A 21,603-nucleotide genomic window follows, 5' to 3' on the forward strand; every position below is an offset into this window, starting at 1 on the left:
GTCTTTGGGACACTTAAAAACAAAAACGTATTTACACGTTATTGGGAGCAAATGAGTTAAACGTAGCAATAACGAGGGATTTATAAGAGGAAGAAAACATTATTAGTTACCCGAGCTCCACAACACGGCCATCTATCAGTATTGGGACAGAGCCAGAAGAGAGAAAGCTTGGAGAATTTCCGTCATTTGTTTATCGCCAACAAAATGGGAGTCCATCGCTGACGTGATTGATGCCCACCTCTGGTAGTTTAGCGATGAACTAGGCCACGTGTACTCAATGTACGAATCCGTAATATGTCAGCATCGTAGCAACAGAACGCTTTTGTAAACTGACGAGCGTCTTGACTATAAATGCTCGTGAAGTGGAAACATAACTGCTCTCCTTTCAATGTTCTCAGTTGTCCCACATCGAGTTGGCGCTGCGGTCCCACTATGGAGTGCAGGACAGTCGGGATTTGGGCTACGGCTCGCTCCAGACGCTGGCCAGACTCGTCCAGTGCCAGAAAGATCTCGCAGGAGGAGGACTCAGCCAAGTCTTTTATGAGTCGACGTTGTTTGCCAGACATGGAATGTCAAGGTGAGGTCCTCTATTGGCTGCAATTGTCAGAAATCAAACCCACACACAAAGTGGGCCGGTCTACTGTCGAACCCCTGACAGACAAACTAGTTTTAAGCATTTCATTTTCTCTCCACTTTCTATCACCAGTGCCCAAAGTGAGTGCGAAGCAGTCGGGCGGCTTGGGGAGATGTCAAAGGTCGAGGCATTGGCCAGTTTGCATTCTTGTCCTCTCTTAGAGGATTTACGTGAATGGAGTCAATGGGAGCTCATATTTCAACCTTTCCATGGCTCCCTCAAAGATTTCATTGAAAGAAATGCAGGTACAAAATATTGTCAGAAATGTGGCTAACCAACGCTATGACGCAATCACCTTCCATTTGAACAAATGACAGCAAATACGGGCTTAGCAGCATTGGAGGTGGGGCCAAATTTGCTGCTCAGGATCACTTCAGACACGGGAGACAAGCATTTCTCCAAGGCCGCCGTCAACCTCGACCCCGTGGAAACCGCCGGTCACCTCGTTTCCATCGTCGTCGCCGACGGCGTCGCAAACGCTCCCACCGCCCTCCTCGCCAATCATGTTCAGAGTTCCCTGGCTGCAGCTGTGGCCAAAGAAGGTATTGAAGCCTCAAATCGTGTTCGATTTGAAAACGCAAACTTGCCCGCGTTGCTAAAATGAGCGTTTGTGTTTAGATTTGTCCCACGCTGAAGAGGACATGTCGTGTTACGGCACAGTGGCGAATTTTGTTTTGGATTGTTTGGTTCGAATTCCAAGCAGACTCTGTCAGGCTCTTTTGCAGCAGGTCAGTTGCGCCGTATTCGCACGAGTGGAATGTAGGAAGTCGAATTAACGGACTGATAGGGCGGACGATTCGTCCGTTAAATTGAAAAGGTTTTTGCAAATATACTTTCCATATTAATCGCAGTAATATGTCTAGAATGCCATTACCAGTAGGTCACAATATACTGTAACTCTGTAAACAAACTGTCTGGCTGTCCTGATATTTAAAACACTTGGAAGTCAGAAAAAAAAAAAAAAAAAAGATTGTGTTGGACTTGGAGGTGCCACTTTTTTTTTTTTTTTTGTACTATAAATGTGCCAGTTGAATTGTCATTAATCCTATTCATAATCGGTAGAACAATTATGATTTCAGAATAGCATTGATGTCTCCTTAAAACAGTGCTTCTCAAATAGTGGGGCGGGCCCCCCCCCCCCAGGGGGTCGTAAGACTTCGTCAAGGGGGGCGCGTTTGACCTCGGGAAACATGCTTTTTTATTTTTATTTTTTTTTACTGTCTTAGAATAACGTGCAATTGCACCTCCACTACATTAGGGGGCAGTGGCGCTCTCATTATTGGCAGAGTGTGCGCAGGGAGCGTTCGCTCGGTGGTTTTGTTTGCACTGAGCATGCGCCTTTTGCACACAGCACAGAGTATGAGTATTTTTTTATTTTTTATTTTTTTTATTTTCTGTAAAACATTCAAACATGGCAACAATCAAACATTTTCAATACAAATCAACAACAGTTGCCAAGAGAACAGTAGTCTACAAAAAGAAAATTACCAAGAGAATCAAACAGAATGCACACATACAATTGTAAATTACATACACAAAAGGAAAATAAAATAAAACATAAATGACATTACAAAAACGAAATCAGAATATTCAACTCAACACAAGAGGTAATTTTTTTTCAAAATATTATATATCACTTGTACTTTAGGGCTTTTAATCAATTGTAAAGATTTAACATACATGTATGAAGTGTAGTAGACCCTCAAGTGACACCATGAAAAAATATTTAACAGGCGGAGAGAGACGGAGATAAAGAGACAAACGAAAGTCGCCCGAAATATGACGAAGCGTACGGGGGTGTGGGGCGAGATGTTTTCTTCTTCTTCCTGGGCGGGGGGCACGACAGAAAATAATTGCGAAGCACTACCTTAAAATAATCAAATGAAAGGAATGTATGTATTTGATGACGTCGCTCTCAAATGAATGTGACCTTCCAGGTGTTTTTAGAGCCTCTGTCCAAAGTTTTGGGCCAAACAAAGTCCAAATTGGTCCTAATCGCTGCAGCCCAGTCAAACCTGAAGCACATCAACTGCTTGCATCGGCTCGGAATCCTTCTCGGCATCACAGAGTGGGTGAAGGACTACCAAAAAAAGCTGACGACGTCACCACAGATCCAAAATGGCACCTTCGAGCCAGGACCCTTGCATCGGGCCAAAGTCCAAACACAGGTTGAATGCTGAGATGACTCGAAAGTAACACAAAACTGAATACGGAGCAATGCAAATAGTTGTATCTGGCAATGCAATCGGAACAATGCTAGTTATGAACGATGTGCTTCCTTTATGATTTCAGTCCGATGCGGCGGATTCTGAGAGCAGTAGTCTGTCAGGTGTGAATATGAGTGACGATGAGAGTCGTGAAGACGATGCGACAGACGACTGCCTCTCCCGCCGTCACCTCAACCGCAGCCCTCAACAAGGTGGAACACGAATACATGATGTGTTGTGTAACCACATCCAAACATCACGATACGATATTGTCACGATACGATAATTATCACGATATTGTGGGAGGGGGGGTTTGGTGATATTGAAAAAAAGCTCACAATATTGTAAAAAAAAATAAAATAAAAAATATATATATATATATTGTGCTTTTGTACATAACAGCAATGCATGTAAACCACCTACAATCTCTAATAAAAATATTAGTAATGCAAGCACACATTGATCACTTCACAACAAATTACGTTCACCTTCATTTGACAATTAGCATCGATTTTGAACACAGAAGGCTAAAACATCCCTCATGAAAATTAAATTGCACTAATAAACTAGCCACCAGAAGGTGCTAGAACTGCACAAATGGAAATCAAACCTGACTTTTTTTTTTTTTTTTTTTTAACAGATGTGTTGCATTTAAATATTGTGAACATGACGACGACGATATTGTGGCAGTTTTCATATCACGATATCACGATATCGCCCTTATCGTGACATCCCTAGTGTTAAATGGATCGTTTTTAAGAGATGGATTGATGAGAACTGATATAATACAAATGCTGTATATACTGTTTTGAATTGGCTTTAGATAATAATAAAGCGCAAGAAGGAGAAGAGCCGGTGGAGGACGAATCAGCTGAAGAAGATCTGTTAGCGTCACGATCCGACAGTGATTTGTCAGACATCTGCAACGAGGTCCAAGCTGCGTGTGACGATAAGCCAGAACTTCTGGATGGGAATGAAGATCAACCGGAACCCCCTTTAGATGTCCACAGAACCATAATTGAGGAAATAAGGTGTGTCGTCAATACTTTTTAAAAAATGTTGTACTTTTTTGTACTAAGTTTCCCAAAAGCAAAACTTCATCAGCGTATTTCTTCTCTTTCTCCTTTTTTTAACGACAGAAAAAAAGAGTTTGGGATCGGTGTGGAACTCACAGCTGAAGGCCAGAACCTGATGCAGGTCCACCAGGACCGACTCGGCAGAAGCTTGGATCGACTCTCGACCGAGCTCTACAGCAAAGACACGCATTTTGTGTTGGAACTCATTCAGGTGTTGTCCCCTTTAACTTACACTGTGAACGAAGCTTCATGAAAGCTTCACGAAGCACGATTGAATTTTTTTGTTTTTTTCTTTACTCCTCTAGATGATGTAGTGGAAATGTACCGGGTTTTTTTTTGTTTGTTTTGTTAATACAAAGAGCACCATCTAGAGGAGTAAAAAAAAATGCGCGTAAGTGCTTCATGACGCTTCATAAAGTTCAGTTTTCCCATTACTAACACTAAAACTTTGTTATAGGTGTGTGGTATTTGCAATGCATCTCAAACCGGTGTGGGTAAACTGTGTACACTACATGCAACTATAATGTAGCCTTCTGTATCAATCTATATATCTATCAAACTATTATCAATCCTCTAATATGAGTTACATTAATATAGCGTATATTTCTATCTGTTTCCGTTTTGCAGCAATTAGCATTAGAATATACAGGACTGTTTCAGAAAATTACAATATTGTGATAAAGTCCATTATTTTCTGTAATGCAATTAAATAAGCAAAAAATGTCACACATTCTGGATCCATTACAAATCAACTGAAATATTGCAAGCCTTTTATTATTTTAATATTGCTGATTATGGCTTCCAGCTTACGAAAGTTCAAATATATCTCAAAATATTAGACCAAGTAAAAAAAAAAAAAGAAAGAAAGAAAAAAAGCCATAATAAGTTTCATCATTATTCACAAATCTGCTTAAAATTGTGGGGAAACGTCTTGTTTTCATCATGGCCCTGGTTTGATCTCTTATACTCTGCTGCCACCTGCTGGCAGTTTTTTGTAATTACTACCATTTTTTTTCACCAGTTCTCTGCAGTTGAGAGGCTGCATAAAAGCCTTCTGTATGCTCTAGCATAAAAACAAAACAAAAATAAAAAAACGTATAAATACATCTTTGGGACACTTAATACATTTAAAATAGAACATATACGTTTTTGGGAGCAAATGAGTTCAGATGTTTTTATTTATTTGTAATTTTAATGTAATTAACATATACAATGACAGAATCCTTTAAGAAATGAATTATTTCATCATTAAAATAAGCTATGGTACATTCAGCTTCTAAACTGTTTGACGACGTCACGTAACACACATGCAATGATTGATTTGAATTCGACTTGTTTTGATTTATGTATGGCGATGAAGCTGCGTTTTGGCACCGTGACTTTGACGGAGGAGACGTTCCTTCCATGCGCTCGCCGTGGTGGACTGAAGAAGGAACACGCGATTGCAACCACGACTCACCGATTCTCACCTGACTCCTTTTCCAGAACGCAGATGACAACAGTTACCCATCGGAGGCTGACGTGGTTCCAGCGCTGGCTTTCGTGGTTGAGCGAGACTGCATCACCGTTCTCAACAATGAAGACGGCTTCCAGGAGGCAAACGTAAAGGCAATATGTGATGTGGGTCGAAGTACCAAGGGCAAACACAAATATGGATACATAGGTACGCATTAGCCTGCTTTGACACCATCACTCGATCGCTTATCAGCCGGTTTGAAAAAAAAAAAGAGAGTCGATCACTGATCCGTTCACAAGATAGACTCGTCCATTTGATTCCTGCAGGACAAAAGGGCATTGGCTTTAAGTCGGTGTTCAAGGTCACGGACCGTCCAGAGATTCACTCCAACGGCTTCCATTTGTTTTTCGACAAGACCTGCGGCCCCATGGGATACATCCTCCCCCACTGGACGGATGATGAGAGGCCCTTGGCCCCGCAGTTACACGAGCCATTTCGTCACAGGTGTGATGCGGTGGCCGGCCTTTTGACTTTTTGGGTTGGGCCTTTATATGCCAAATAAGCTGTGATTGTATTTACTTGATCAACAGCCAATCAGAGTCGACTTGAAGACGTAAACAAAAATTTAGAGCAAGAAATGCACAAGGTAGATGTCAGCCATGACTATTATTACGTTTCAGATTTTATTCATGTAATGTTGAAGCACTCTAGTTTTCAGTATGGATGCATTAAAAGTGGCAATACTACAAACAATATATAAAAAATTGTTGCCCTGCGATTGGCTGGCAACCAGTTCAGGGTGGACCCCGGTCTACTGCCCAAAGCTGGCTGGGACAGGCTCCAGCACCCCCACGACCCTTGTGAGGAATAAGCAGTGATGAAAATGGTTGGATAAATATTAGTGGTGTCAGGCGATTAAAATTTTTAATTGTAATTAATCGCATGACTTCAATAGTTAACTCGCGATTAATCGCAACTTTTATTTCGGTTCTAAATGAACAAGAAAACATTTTTTTAAGTTATCATACTAATTAAAAAATGAAAAGGAAAAAAAGCTAATAGAAATATGGCTGCATCTTTTAGCTATTGATACAGCAATTTCATTCATTCATAAAATTAAGTTAAAATTAAAAAGATGTAGTGGGGAGAAAAAAAAAGTGTGATATTGATTTGTGTTGGTAATTTTTCTGCCACTAGATGGCATAATTGCATTTTTTTTAAGATAGTGGTGACAGTTCAGTGAATTTTTCTTTTTATAATAAGAGCAATCTAATCTTAAACATGAAATGTATGAAATTCTGCACATTTTTTTACAACTTGACCCCAGTATGCATTATTAATAAATGCATTACTGCTCAATTTTGACTGGATATGTTTGCTGCGTTGCGAGTGGAATTGTTACTTTCCAAGTAAGGGGCGGTCATTAATCAAGCGTTCAAAAAAGGAGTGGCATTAAAGGAACTTTAAATGAACTCACTAATTTTGACACCCCTAATAAATATATAAAATTGTGGTGATGATCAAGATTGGATAATATGGAGAAAAAAAATGCACATTTGTTTTCTGACCAGCTGGACAACCAAGATCTGCCTTCCTCTCCGCTCCGAGAGCCATCAGACCCGAAACCTGTTCCATGACGTGCACCCGTCCCTGCTGCTCTTTCTGCACCGGCTACGTTCGATCACCATCTACAATCAGGTGCCTCCCGCACGTCCACGTTACTTGAAAGTGCAACGGGGTCATGCAGCATAGTTTTTGTACGAGGGTCATTTTTGTTGTTGTTGTTGTTGTTTTTATGCGCTCTCTGTAATCCTTCAGGCTGAGGACCGCCTTGTAACAATGACACGTAAAGACCTGAATCATAATGTGCTGGAGGTGGAGCACTCAGATGGCGCTGACCGCTGGCTTGTTGTGAAAACTACACTGCAGCCCAAGATGGTGATTTGCACGCTGCTCACACGTTCATTCATATGTTATGCGGTGCACAGACACAATCTGATGCAAATTTTATATCTGTTCTAAAAATAAAAATAAAAAAAAATGGAAGATTTTATACTCTTGTTAACGTAAAAGTGGAAACAAAAATGTTAAACGAATAGATATATGGCTGTATCTTTTAGTCATTGATACAGTCATTTCATAATAATTCCTAAAATGGAGTTCAAATTAAAAAGATGTACTCAACTGTAAAAAAAACCCGAGTATGATATTGATGTGTGATGAGGTCATTTTTCTGCCACTAGATGGCATAATTGCATTTGTTAAGACGGTGACAGCTCAGTGCATTTCTTTCTTTTCATATTAAGAGGTATTTAATCTTGAACATGAAGCAACTTGTGAAATTCTGCACATTTTCAAAATTGTAAATGCAACTTGACCCTCGTCTCCACAAATAGATGCATTATTATTATTACATTTATTTCCGCTAAATTCTTCTGCGTTGCGCCTGGAATTCCCTCAGTACATTTAAAGTGAGAGGTGGTCATTTATCGCACGTTCAAGGAACTGTACCTCGTAGGCAGTATCTTATTTTGAAATGGCTTGGTTAGAACCATCAAAAAGCCCAAGACGGCTCGCAATACTGCCGACGTTTAGCCCGTTTACACTGTTGTGTTGCTCTGTACTTGCGCATGTGCAATGACAAAGAAGACAACTCTTAATTAACTCAATAGTTTATGATCAATTAAATCGAAAGCAGCACTGAAGTCAAACGTTACCAGGTCTGTCATTTGTGCAAGTGAATGTCTTTTTTATTTTTATTTTTTTTTCTTTGGTCATTTTTTTTCAAGCAATTTTCTTTAGACTGGGAGTAGACTTATGACGTTGATTGTTTGGTTGATTCTCTGTCAGCCAACTTGACAGTACAGAATACAATTCTCCTATTCCATCTTGACGACATTTTTATTTTCTTTTTTCTTTTTCCCGAAGCTGAAAGAGAACGTTGAATCGACCGAGCTCGCCCTCGCCTTCCAACTTAACTGCGACAGCGCCGGAGGCGACGTTGTAGGCCAGCCGCAGAAACAGCCCGTCTTCGCATACTTGCCTCTTCGCAGCTTTGGCTTCCGATTCATCGTACAAGGTTGGATTATTTCTTCTTTGTTGAGATCATTTAAAAAATAGAAAAAAAAACAACTTTATTCATTTTGTAATGTAGCAGAAATTCAACCACATTTTGAAACTAGCTGGTTTATTGGTGCATTTAGCACATATTTGTTACATATTTGGGGCCAATTTGTGTCCCCTTCAATGTCTAGTGTCTCTAAATGGTGACATCATCATTTGAACGTGTTTTGGTTGTATATAACATATAAGCAATATGTGTGATGTATGAAGTCACTCACATTAACTCTTGGGTTAAAAAAACCAAACATTTTTTAATAATTTTCTAGAGTTTTTAATGTCTCAGTTCAAACTGGCCCCAATGATAAAAAAAAAATATTTAAGAAATAAATTTAATTAAGAACGCCTGTGAAAAAAAAACATACAAAAAATATGAAGTGGGTAATTTCATTGTACAAATGCAGTACTCGAGTGTACCAGTAAGAGTCAGCAGTGGCTTGGACAGTTCAAATTGTTTCCCCCCACCCCATTCAGGTGATTTTGACATCCCATCTTCTCGAGAGGATGTTGACAGAGACAGCTCATGGAACCAGTGGCTCCGATCGGAGATCCCACAACTCTTCCTTCAGGCCATGAACACTTTTCATGTAAGTCTACAATTCTCCTGAAATATTTGCTGAATTTAAATTGTTCTCATTTCTGATTCTGGTTCTCATTTCACTCGGATTTTGTTTGAAATGTGGAGTCCAACTTCCATGTTTTTTTTTTTATTTTTTTTGACATGTTAGGCCGAACTATGTTTCCTTGTTGCTTTTGCAGGATCACCCAGAGTTCACGGGCCTTCGGGGTCTCTGCCAGTTCCTGCAGTTCATCCCCCTGCCCGACGAGGTGATGGACTTCTTTAAACCCGTCGCCAGTCAGATTATCCAGTTGCTCAAGGGCAAGGCCTTCCTGCCGACACTCAACTCGGGTATCGCTCACACCTACTTGAATTAAACGTGAACTAGAATGTCAATACTTTGTACAAACGCAATCTTAATATAATTATTAATTCTAATGTTTTGATTGTACACTGGCTTGCAATATGGAGAATGACATCTTTGCCATTGTCATGGCAACCACACATCTCTGAATTTGAATCAGATGTTGTATCAACAATTGTCTAGTATTTATGTAAAGCAAAACATGTTGGGATTATGCCTTTATGTATCACCATCATTAATTAAAAGCAGTGGATAGAAATAAAACATTTAAATTTTTAGATGTTTTACATACAAATGTTAATTGTGCAATTTCTAGAAAAAAATTGTGCGTACATTCTGAATGGTAATATTTGAATGTTTGTGGAATATTTATGAAGGATATTGAAAGATAAATTATATAAAAAAAATTAGTAATTATTAAATATAATTAAATGGTACTGCCCATAGCTAGCTGGGATAGGCTCCATCTCCCCCCCGCGACCCTTGTACATACATTTGTAATGCACAGTCGTGAAGATTTGAACCCCCAACCCTTTTGGTCACTGGACGTGGAATGCTTGACTTGCAATATTGAAAGTTTGTCCCATTGAAAATGAATTGATGTAATGATGTTGTAAAATATGTAATTGTGGGGGGGAAAAAACTAAGTATTGTGGATTGAGAAAAATAATATTCTGTGAGGCGTGAATTTTTGGAAATATTTTGAAATCGTAAAACTAAATAGGATGTATTACGTGGGAGTTGCATCAAAAATGAAGAATCGGAATAACATTTCAGCATTCACACAATCCTCGCGCACTTGTGACAGAAAAGTTCTGTTTATCGTTTGTTTGTAGCCTTATTTCAAGTTCGATTGACACGATACTTTCCGTTGTTGCTTTTCAGATGGTCAGGTTGCGTACAAGCTGCCATCGCAAGTGGCTGTCTGCAAGGATGCCGTGATTCGCAAGGTGATCGACCAGGATGAGCTGGAAAAGCATCTGTTGCTCTCATATTTGCACCCGAGTCTAAGCCCCGCCCCACCCGCCTCTCTCCTCTCCCACCTGGGAGTTCGGAACCTGAGGGGCTCTGATGTTACCACGGTGACCACAGCCATGGCCAAGGAGCTGATGAAAGACGAGACTATCCACACAGGTGAGTGGAGGATATTTTGCCAACATTTTTCTCATCGAAAACATTGAAATAAATAATCATATTACCACACATATATGTTGCCATATGAGCAGATGATGAGTGTTTAACTTTTTTACTGCCACACGTTACCAAAAAACAACCCCCAATGCCAGCGGATTTCGAGCATTTTAACTCGTTTTTTGAAGCAAACAGAATATTGTGTTCTTTTGCTACATAAACAACATGGCTACCACACGAAAGATTGCATTCCATTCTTTCATTAGAAAAAAAAAAGTATGTTTCTAACTTATTCTGTCCTTGAGTAATCACCATTTGAAAATAGGTCATTTGAGTGACATTGAGCCAAAATTGAAAAGAAAAGATACAACAGTCAACAGTGACTTTGATACTAATATTTTTTTGTTTAGCGACGCTCCGTCAAATTAGGTTTAATGTTACAAAGGCTTTGATCATTCACGTCAGCCTTGAAAACGTTCGATTTCATCAGATTGTGTCATGTTTCATTGTAATTTGCAGCTCTAGTTAGGGCCCGAGCAGCTACCGCTGACATCTGCTGGCCATAGTTAGTGTTTTTTTTTTTTTTTTTTTTTTTTTTTTTTCACAACCCATTGACCCGGCTGCGCTGCACTTGGTCGTTGCACTGATATATTCACACACAAAAAAAAAGTTGTTGACGTCACTTAACATTTATGGCGGCATACATCGTGATTTTACTAAACGTTATTACATGTTTTTGGCAGTCAAAGAGTTAAGGAGAAGTCTTCACAGATTGGGCCAATTGCTGCTAAACCATTATTTTTATTTATTTTATTTTATTTTTTTTACTCATGCTCACTGGTGACTGCTTTGTTAAAAGTCTGCAGCCTTTTTTTTTTTATTACATTTAGAAAAATAAGAAGCTTTCAATTTATTTCTGCACATGCATTCGCAGTCGTCTATTTAAATTGTTTTCTGACTCATTTGTCATTCATTGCACCAAAGCAAATACCGTAAGCAAGTCTTCCACTCTTGCAGATGCCGGCCTGCGCCAGTTGGCCAGACTTCTTGTGTGCAACTTCAGGGCCGCGGAACACGGTTACGGGGACGGCGACGCCATTTTGCAAACTCTTCGGACTCTACCCATAATTCCCCTGGCCGATGGACGCGTGGTGTCGCTCGATGGGGACGGCGTCTTCTTCCCGTTGGAGCAAAGCAAGACGAAGAAAAGGAAAACTGAATCCAAAACTGGTACTGGTAATTGATCTCAATGATCTGTAAAATGCTTGATTGCCGTTTTCTGTCACTTGTAAGTTGATTTAAACCATATTTCTACCAAACAGTACTGTTCAATTAGTAGGATTTAGGACTGGAGTTGAATTTGTTCAGTCAAAAAACCTGGTGAACGAATTAGTTGTTTTAGTAGCGTGTTTGTAAATGTGTAAGATAATAGCCTTTACGTCACTTTGGTAAAGGTTCATCTTTTGTCTCTTTTTTTTTTTTATTCTCCAGAATTTTTAAGACTCATCTCTGTACTTTTATTCATGAAGTTAATTACCGATAACGCCACACACTGTCACCTGGACGTTGATGCTGATGGCACTCACAGGTTATTAGAAGGTCTTTCAATGACAGTCACAAGTTTCACTACTCGGGTGGATTGAAACAAAAAGTTGTGCATCAGATCCAGATGCAAACATTTGGAAATAAAATCCGAAACAAAACACGAATAGGGACACCAAGTGTGTTTGCGGAAAAGCTGTCCGAATGTAGGTCAAGTTTGATTTCTATTTTCAATTGAACTGAAAGGTTTATTATGTTGACAATAAAATAGATTAGAGGATTTATTAGTCATCACATTGACTTTTTTTTTTTTTTTTTTGCAGGTAGTGAGTGTATGACAGTTTTTCAAATCGCACTCAGAATAGACAAAGTCAAGAATATCGCCGGACTTGTGCGTCATCATGCCTAAATACAGCACACGCGCAGTTTTACTTTTGGAAAGGCGGCAAAGAGCTCTTCCATTTTGACTTCCCTTTATGTATTTCTTATGAGTCACAAACATCACAGAGGAGTTGTTTTTGCCTCTCGAAATGAGTTACTACAGCGGCGAAGGTACAACATGTTTGATATTAACTCATTCCCTCCCAGCCATTTTCACTGAAGCAAAACCCGCTTCACTCCCAGATGCTTCACTGGATTTGGACTATTGTGACTATTGTGTTCGATTGCTATAAAAACATGGAACCGACTAAAAGAAAGATTAGAGTGAGGAAAAAAAAAAAAGTCTATTTCTATCTGTTTCCTTTTTGCAGGAGTTAGCATTAGAATATATCAAAGTTTCATCATTACTCAGATTCCTAGTGACAAAAAGAGCTTGTTGCAACATGGCCCTGGTTGATCTCTTATACTCTGCTGCCACCTGCTGGCCGTTTTTGTAATAACTACCATTGCTTCAATCACTCCCTTCAGTTTAGAGGCTGCATCAAAGCATTACGAATGCTCTAGCATAAAAAAACAAAACAAACGTATAAATACGTCTTTGGGAGCAAATGAGTTAAGAGAACTTGCTTTGAAATATGTGGTTGATTTGTCTTTTTTTTTTTTCCCCCTCTCAGTATATAAACTCAGCATTGAATGATGGACGGGTATGACAATAGTCGTGGAAGTTCCGTTTCCAGGTCAGCGAGCGGAGCGAGTTTCAGTATTCGCTTCGATTGTTGAACTCTTCTGCGTTGAGGGGAAGTCAAGTGTACAAAGTTGAGTGTGATAGCAGAGAGAGCACAGAGTGAATCACTGCGAACTCCTTTCAAATATTCAGCAGGACAGAGACTAAATGTGCCTGTCTCGGAATGTAGGCCACCGATGGGCCTTTCTCCAAATGTGTGGGCGGTGCTATCTTTATTTTTTTTTAGGTGCACATAGTGACAAATATTTCACGCCAATTATTGGTTTTCCATTTGCACGTCGTGTGTTCTATGTAATGCATTTGCATGGTTTCATCCATGCATCCATCTTGCACTTATGTCGGCTCGTTACATGTTTTACTCTTCGTGTTACCTTACTACAGAGGTGTCCAAACTACGGCCCGGGGGGCCATTTGAGGCCCACCGTCCATTTTTCAGTGGGCCACGACATATGCTAAAAATGGCATTTGACTCAGTTCAAATAAAATAACCAAAAACGTTTGGTAGATGGTCAAAGTAAGAAGGGAGGGTATCGAAAAAAAACAGGTGCCATTAAAGGTTATTTTAGTTCACTAAAACTAATGAAAAAAACTAAAATTCAAAAAACAATATCGTTACCGACATAAAATAAAAACGAAAACTAACTGAAACTACATTTTATGTTTACAAAACTAACTCTAATTATAGCAAACATGTCCTTCGTTTTAGTCTTTGGTAATTAATTTAGTTCATGAGCTTTTGGGGATGATTTTAAATGTGATTTTTAGTAGATTTATTTTAATATAAACCGGAATAATAACGTTTGAAAGTATGTCACACAGAAGTGACGTCATCAAGCAGCAGCCAATAGAAAAGCAACAAAAGATGACGTCGCCCCCATGCTGTTTTAATCAAAACGAACTAAAATGAAAAATTCCAAAGCTATAATAACCCTACCGCCATATTACAAATAAATTGGTTTATATACTGTAGCATTTTTCTAAATATGCAAAAGCACAAATAAATAATTTGTACATTTTTTAGGACTAAACACAATTTCTCTTCATAACATGATGTGGCCCTTGCGTCCTTCTGATTTTCTGTATGTGGCCCTCAAATGAAAAAGTTTGGACACCCTTGCCTTACTAGTAGAACGTTTAGCATTCGTTTTGTGGTCGTTGAGTCCATTGTCGACCCGTCTGAGATCGGGAGTGCCCCAAGGCTCCATTCTTGGGCCGCCTTTATTTTCCATTCATCGTCATCGTCTGGACGCTGGTCGAAAACTTTTCCTTCAATATTTTTTTTTTTTCCCCCACTCACAGGGCATTTGTCCGTATTGTATGCGGACGTGAACGTAGTTCACCCGTATCTGCTGAGCTGCGTGGACCCTTTGGAAAGTCAGCAGGTGCGGGAGCTGCTCCGAAGACTTGGAGTTCATCAACTCGAGCCGCAAGACCTGCTGGAGCAGCACATCTACCCCGCGTTACAAAATGAAAAATGGAAGGTAGATATTTTTAGATGCTGCATCGGCGGTGTGTGCTTTTCTTTTTTTTTTTTCATCAAACTTATTTTATTATTACTATCTTTCTCTCTCTGTTATTTTGACCCTTTAATGTCACTAAGTCAAAGCCGGAGGCGGTGGTCGTGAGTTACCTGGTTTTCATCAAGCAGCACTGCAACTCCAGCCAGGAGTACGCAGACCTTGCAGTACCCGTCCTCACCAACAGGGGTCTGCTGTGCCCAGGCCAGAGCAGGGTGCACTTCTCTGAAGCGTACGGCAACATGGACCTGTCAAAGACACTGCCCGGTAAACATTCAAGACTCTCACACGACATCACGCTATTGTTGCAACATGGTTCGAATTTTACAATAACTGCGGTGGAATCTCCAGTTCTCCATTGGAATAGATGAAACGGAATTATTCATTTACAGCATTGGTGTCCAAATTACGGCCCGGGGGCCATTTGCGGCCCGCCATCCTTTTTTTTTTTTTAGTGGCCCGCGACATATGCTAAAAATGGCATTTGAACAGGTGCTATTAAAGTTTATTTTAGTTAACTAAAATTCTAAACTACAATTTTGTTAACGAAATGAAATAAAAATGAAGATGCTTTTTAAAAAAAGAAAACTAACTGAAACTACATTTTATGTTTACGAAACGAACTAAAAATAAAACTATAATTTTAACAAAAATGTCTTTTGTTTTAGTCTTTGTTAATTAATTGAATCAATGCATGAGCCTTTGGGGATGATTTTAAATGTGATTTTTCATAGATTTATTTTGATATCAACCGGAATAATAACGTTGCAACCATGGTGTTTTTTTTTTTTTAAATATTGTGCGCAAGTAATACACATTTAAAAAAAATAATAAATAAATAAATAAAAAGAAACACTAATACTGAAAGTAACTAAACTAAAACTAAGCATTTATTAAAGAACTAAAACTAAAAAAAAAACTAACAGAACCACCCTGAAAACTAAACTAAATTTAAAGAAACAAAACTAAAAAAAAATAAAAACTAAAATGAAAAATTCCAAAACTATAATAACCCTATTGCCATATTACAAATAAATTGGTTTATATACTGTGTACCATTTTTGTAAATATGCAAAAGGACAAATAAATGATTTGTACAATTTTTTTAGGTCTAAACACAATTTCTCTTCATAACATGATGTGGCCCTTGCGTCCTTCGGATTTTCTGTATGTGGCCCTCGAAGGAAAAAGTTTGGACACCCCTGATTTACAGAGTCAAGAGTGTTGCTGTCCTAAAGACATAATTACATGTACAGATCATAGCACATCAACTCTTCCCCACAATTTAAAACAGTTCAAACTTTTCAGGTGTCTGTGGTTTGCTTTTGTCGAAATACCTTCAGTTGTACACTTTATGATGTGTGTTGTTATGTTGTGATCCTCGGGGTTAACGTTTCTTACCTTGCTCGGTATCAACCAGGCTATGATTGGATCCTGCTGAGCACCAACTACTTGCAGGCGGACGATGACCTGGCGGGCTGGAGGCGACTGTTCGGCCGACTGGGCGTCAGCGACGGACTCGTCATCCGAAAAGAGAGACAGACGCTCACGCCCGCACAACTGGTGAGAATGACGTCGCTCCACTTTCACCCCCAATCTGTTTTTGTCATCAATCAAAAAAAAAAAAAAAAAAAAGTCGTGCTGTAAATATGCTACCACGCTGGTCCACAAGAGATGAGAACAGATAATAAAATGAATAAAAATTCAATCAATCAATACCGGAGATTGAATTAAATAAATTAAAGTACAGTAAAGTGCCATATTTGTGAAGTGAAGTGCACAAATATGGCACTTTACTGTGTTCAAGATTAATTTCTTGCAATGTATTGATTATCATAGGGATTTTCGATACCACTTTTCGGTATCGATCGATATCGGTACGAGTCCTCAACTCTTCAGTACTCACCGATACCGATAACAAACTCTGACACTACTAGTAATTTGGATTACGATTAAAAAAAAACAATGACAGATCATTTTAAAGAAAGAAGTAATTATCCAAATATAGCGTTTCTCCCTAAGATTGCAAGGTAATTTTTTATTATCTTTTTATCCATCTGTTCATAAAATGCATATTTTGTATAGAACACACAATACAATTAATTTTAATAAATAAATTAATTATCTAACTAATAATCCAGTATCGAGTCCGGGCTCCGGCTTCCTGAGTGCATGTTCTTCCCCGTGCCTGCACGGCTTTTCTACGGGTATTCCGGTTTCCTCCCACATAACGAAAACATGCGTGATATGAAAATCGAAGTGTGGAAATCGTGTGATTGCGAGTGTGGTTGTTTGCGTACGTGTGCCCTGCGATTGACAGGCAACCAGTTCAGGGTGCAGCTTGCTGCCCGACCAGCTGGGATAGGCTCCAGCATCCCTGTGACCCTTGTGGTTCGCTTTGGAAAATGGATGGATAATAATCCAGTGCCTATAATAATAATAATATTTCTATATTTCTATATATTTATATATATATATAAAAAAAAAGTATGTACATGAGGACAGGGGTACACGAAAACTCCTGAGATCACTCGCTGTTTTCAGAGTGAGCAGGAAGAGCAGGTGACAAAAAAAAAAAAAGACATGTCAGCAGCTTGTAATTCCATGTGCCAGTTTTAGCTTGGACTGCAACCCCCAACTCATTGTTTGGAGATTTATTGTCTTGCTTTAGTACGTGGGGATATGGTGGATAAATATCCAAATCCATCCGGAGCTGTCACGATACGTTTTCTGTTTGTCCAGAACGCCAGCCCGTGGTCGGTGGAAAGCACAACGTGGCACCAAACTCCCGGGGAGGACTGCGTGCTGGACGACTACCCGTGCGAGGAGTTCCGCGCTCTGGCCACAGCCCAGCTGACTCCTCCCTGCCTCCTGGCGCAGAGGACGGCTTTGCTAAATCTGCTGGCGAGCAACTGGAGCGCGGGGTAACGCGCTTGTCACATTCCGTCCAATGTCAATTGAGGAACAGATGCGTTCTACTCGACCGTTTCGAAAGGAGTGATAGCTCACAATAGCGTCTAGACTGAACAAGATTATGGTTGGAATGGGTCGGGTGTAATCCTTTTAAAAGTTTTTTTGTTTTTTTGTTTTGTCCTTTGGAAAATATGCACACATGCACTGGATACACTTGCAAGTGTTAGCTTAGCGTGTTGCTGTGGTCTTGATCAAGACAGTGTTTTCACTCTGCAGATTTCACTTTGTTTTGGCGGTCCCAATTCTTTATTACCGTTTTTTCCGCACTATAAGGCGCACCTTCAATGAATGACATATTTTCAAACTTTTTCCATATAAAGTCGCTAAAGTAGAGGCTGGGGTTACGTTATGCATCCATTAGATGGTGCTGCGCTAAAGGGAATGTCAACAAAACAGTCAGACAGGTCAGTCAAACTTTATTAATAGATTACAAAGCAGCTTTGTGACAACTCCCAAAATGAATCAACAGCTGTTTTATTATTTTCTCTGAGGGAAAGTATTCGTATTAGCGATCCAAGATGGCGGAATCTCCGATCGTGCAGGGTCACCGATAGCGTCTTGACAGCGAGACCTGTTGCGGCTCAATACTGATCCGTATATAAGGCGCACCGGATTATAAGGCGCTTGGTCAGATTTTGAAAAAAATGAAGGCTTTTAGGTGCGCCTTATAGTGCGGAAAATACAGTCTATTAATCTGACTGACGATTGGGGGTGCAAGGCGGTCTCCAAGTGCCCATGTCATGTTTTCACAATGCTTCGTTGTTTTTAGTTTTTTAAGTCGCTTTTTTTTTTTTTTTTTTTTGCCAATCCAGTGAAGTCTATTGCTTGATATCAGGTGTCAAGGAAAGCGACTATTGGACCTTACTGGGCAAGCAAAAGTTAGCCCATTAATCGTCATGTTTCCTTTGAAAACCATGGGCCTTGTCAGGATACATGACTTAGCTTGTGTTTACTACACTGCTCAATTGCACACGATATCGTTTTTCACTTGAAGCGTAAATCGAAGTTTCTTTTGCGCATTTGATGCTGCAGAATAATCTGATCGCGCAGTTTTGTGCCACTTTGGTGAAGCGACGCAAAGTGTCAATGTCACCGAAGCAGAAATGTTAGCCTGACCGGTCAAATTGAAATAACATTGAGTTTTAAAATGATGACGTCATCGTTCCAGGCATGGCTACTCTCAGTACCTCACCGCTCAGGTGCTGGACAGAGACGCTCGGCCCATCAGAACCACCAAGTCTTCCTTTTACCACTTCCTGTGCCGTCTCAAATGGATGCCGGCATTTCGCCCACGGGAAGACGAAAAGACGGAGATGAAGTACCTGTGTCCAAACACGATCTACCTGAACGCACCTGAAATCAGCAGCCTGCTCGGGACGCACGTCGACTACGTCAACATGGATCCAAGCGAGTTCAGCAAAGCCCTGGGTAAGAATCTTGTTGCGGAAATTTGCCAAAAAAAAAGAAAAGGTGTCGATTCAGGGGTTGCATTCTTCATAGGTTAGGTCAGGGGTGTCCAAACTTTTTCATTTGAGGGCCACATCCAGAAAATTAGAAGGGCCACATAATGTTATGAAGAGAAATTGTGTTTAGTCCTAAAAATTGTACAAATAATTGATTTGCGCTTTTACATATTTAGAAAAATGCTACAGTATATAAAACAATTTATTTGTAATATGGCAGTCGGGTTATTATAGTTTTGGAATTTTTTTTATTTTAGTTTTTTATTTTATTTTTTTAAATGTAGTTAGTTTTAATTGGTTTTCACGGTGGTTCTGTTAGTTTTTTTTCATTACTTTTAATTATTTAATAAATGCTTAGTTTTAGTTCAGTTAGTTTCAGTATTTGTTTTTTTGTTTTTTTTACGTGTAGTATTGTGCGCAATATTTAAAAAAAAAAAAACACCATGGGCGAGACATCATTATTCCGATTGATATCAAAATAAATCAACTAAAAATCACATTTAAAATCATCCCCAAAGGCTCATGCATTAAATTAATTACCAAAGACTAAAATGAAGGACATTTTTGCTATAATTATAGTTAGTTTTCTTTTATTAAAAAGCATCTTTGTTTTTATTTTATTTTGTTAACGAAATTGTTTTTTGAATTTTACTTTTTTCGTTAGTTTTTGTTAACTAAAATAACCTTTAATAGCACCTGTGTTTTTTCGACACCCTCCCTTCTTACTTTGACCATCTCCAAACATTTTTGTTTTTATTTGATTTGAACTGACTCAAATGCTATTTTTAGCATATGTCGCGGGCCACTAAAAAAAACAAAAAAATGGACGGCGGGCCGCAAATGGCCCCCCCAGGCCGTAGTTTGGACACCACTGGGTTAGGTCGTTCAAAGAATTCTACTTGAACAATTTTTCAAATGTCAATGTACATGTTAACAATTTTTTTTTTTTTTGCCTCTTTTAGGAATCAGACAAAATGTGTCAGTGGATGATCTGATTACGTACGTGAAGGAGTGGTGCACCAAACCCGCAGCAGATGAACACGAGGGGGCAAATTTCACATCCACGATTCCGCACGTCCACAACGTCTACTCTTACCTGCGCACAAACTGTCCCCAGAGCAGCCTAAAGGAGCTCTTCCAACATCATCCGGCCGTATTTATACCGCTGGAGTGCCGCAGGTAGGATCGATACGTTATTGATTGTTTGTATCCCACTGACTGCCACGAATCAAATTTTGGCTTTCCCCGCACGCAAAGTAACGAGTGGTGTTCGGGACGCTTCTACCACCTGAGGGAGGTGTGCTGGAGTGACCCCACCAACATGTTCCTGCGCTACAAACAACTCGTGCGTGGACCGGAGAGCCCCGTTGAGGAGCCGAAAGTCCTGGCCGCTTTTTACACCAAATTGGAAGGCATGAAAGACTTCTTCATCAGAGTAAGCGACTCCGCTCATGTGGACTTTTTTTTAAAACTCTTTGACCGCCAAAAACGTGTCATGACGATGAGCAAAATCACGATGTATGCCGCCATAAGTGTAAAATGACGTCACTAACATGTTTTTTTTGTTTGTTTTTTAATCAAACAAAATTGAAATGCTGCCTGGTCAATGTGTTGTGGAATCAAAAACACCCACGAACTATGACCAGCAGATGGCAGCATTGTATCTCTTATTATCAAAGGGCTGCCGGCGTGGAATTACAATGAAACGCGACTGAATCTGATGAAATAGAAATTTTTTCAAGGGTGACGTGAATGATCAAAGTCTTTGTCACATTAAATCTAATTCACAGAGTCACTTAAAAAAAAAAAAAAAAAAAAGTCACTGTTGTGGAGAAAATGCATCGTTTAAAAAAATTGTTTTCTCCTTATCTTTTCAATTTTCACTCAATTTCACTCAAATACCTATTTTAAAATAGTGATTAGTAAAAAAAAAAAAAATAATTTTTTTCCCCCCCTCATGAAAGAATGGAACGTGATCTTTTATATGGGACCCATCATGTTTATGTAGTAAAAGCACACAATATTCAGTTTACGAATATTATTATTATATTACGAAAGATGAGTTAAAATGCTCGAAATCAGCTGACAAGTTGTTTTTTGGATAACATGTGGCAGTCAAAGATTTGTTATTAGAGAGGAAATGTACTTGAAATAGAGTCCAAACTGACACCACAATCCGAAACGAAAAATAAATAAATAAATAAATAAAAAAAAAAAAGAAACGGTATTCTGAAGATTTGTATTTTTGTCTCTTGTCAGCTCCTCAATGTGGACGGCAGCCCCAACATGAGGCAATATGTGTCACTTTTGGAAATCATCGCTTCATCATCTCCCATCCCAACTGCTGACGTGCTTCAGGATGTGTCAGCGCTCTACGCCACACTTGGTAAGACTGTCGCCGTGGAATTTTGTCCCCAGATTGAATCGTTTCTTCC

The 21,603-nt window shown here is 39.4% G+C and overlaps 1 protein-coding gene across 2 annotated transcripts in view; it reads left to right on the top strand.

Annotated features, from left to right (window-relative positions):
* LOC144005104 (uncharacterized) overlaps positions 1-21,603 on the top strand; it is a 42,263-nt gene that overhangs the window by 12,613 nt on the left and 8,047 nt on the right. Inside the window, exons 14-38 of one of the 2 annotated variants that reach the window (XM_077503033.1) lie at positions 399-577; positions 707-879; positions 952-1,176; positions 1,253-1,362; positions 2,572-2,802; positions 2,927-3,053; positions 3,665-3,872; positions 3,981-4,128; positions 5,403-5,580; positions 5,700-5,877; positions 6,945-7,071; positions 7,192-7,311; positions 8,302-8,452; positions 8,968-9,080; positions 9,253-9,403; positions 10,302-10,550; positions 11,565-11,783; positions 14,515-14,696; positions 14,816-14,999; positions 16,153-16,295; positions 17,475-17,656; positions 18,874-19,133; positions 20,131-20,347; positions 20,426-20,603; positions 21,428-21,554. In XM_077503033.1, coding sequence (XP_077359159.1) covers positions 399-577; positions 707-879; positions 952-1,176; positions 1,253-1,362; positions 2,572-2,802; positions 2,927-3,053; positions 3,665-3,872; positions 3,981-4,128; positions 5,403-5,580; positions 5,700-5,877; positions 6,945-7,071; positions 7,192-7,311; positions 8,302-8,452; positions 8,968-9,080; positions 9,253-9,403; positions 10,302-10,550; positions 11,565-11,783; positions 14,515-14,696; positions 14,816-14,999; positions 16,153-16,295; positions 17,475-17,656; positions 18,874-19,133; positions 20,131-20,347; positions 20,426-20,603; positions 21,428-21,554 — 4,360 coding nt within the window. The remainder of the gene's footprint in view (positions 1-398; positions 578-706; positions 880-951; positions 1,177-1,252; positions 1,363-2,571; positions 2,803-2,926; positions 3,054-3,664; positions 3,873-3,980; positions 4,129-5,402; positions 5,581-5,699; positions 5,878-6,944; positions 7,072-7,191; positions 7,312-8,301; positions 8,453-8,967; positions 9,081-9,252; positions 9,404-10,301; positions 10,551-11,564; positions 11,784-14,514; positions 14,697-14,815; positions 15,000-16,152; positions 16,296-17,474; positions 17,657-18,873; positions 19,134-20,130; positions 20,348-20,425; positions 20,604-21,427; positions 21,555-21,603) is intronic. The other variant, XM_077503034.1, reaches the window with a different exon arrangement.

Source organism: Festucalex cinctus, chromosome 17 (genome assembly GCF_051991245.1).
Source record: "Festucalex cinctus isolate MCC-2025b chromosome 17, RoL_Fcin_1.0, whole genome shotgun sequence".
Lineage (NCBI taxonomy): Eukaryota > Metazoa > Chordata > Actinopteri > Syngnathiformes > Syngnathidae > Festucalex > Festucalex cinctus.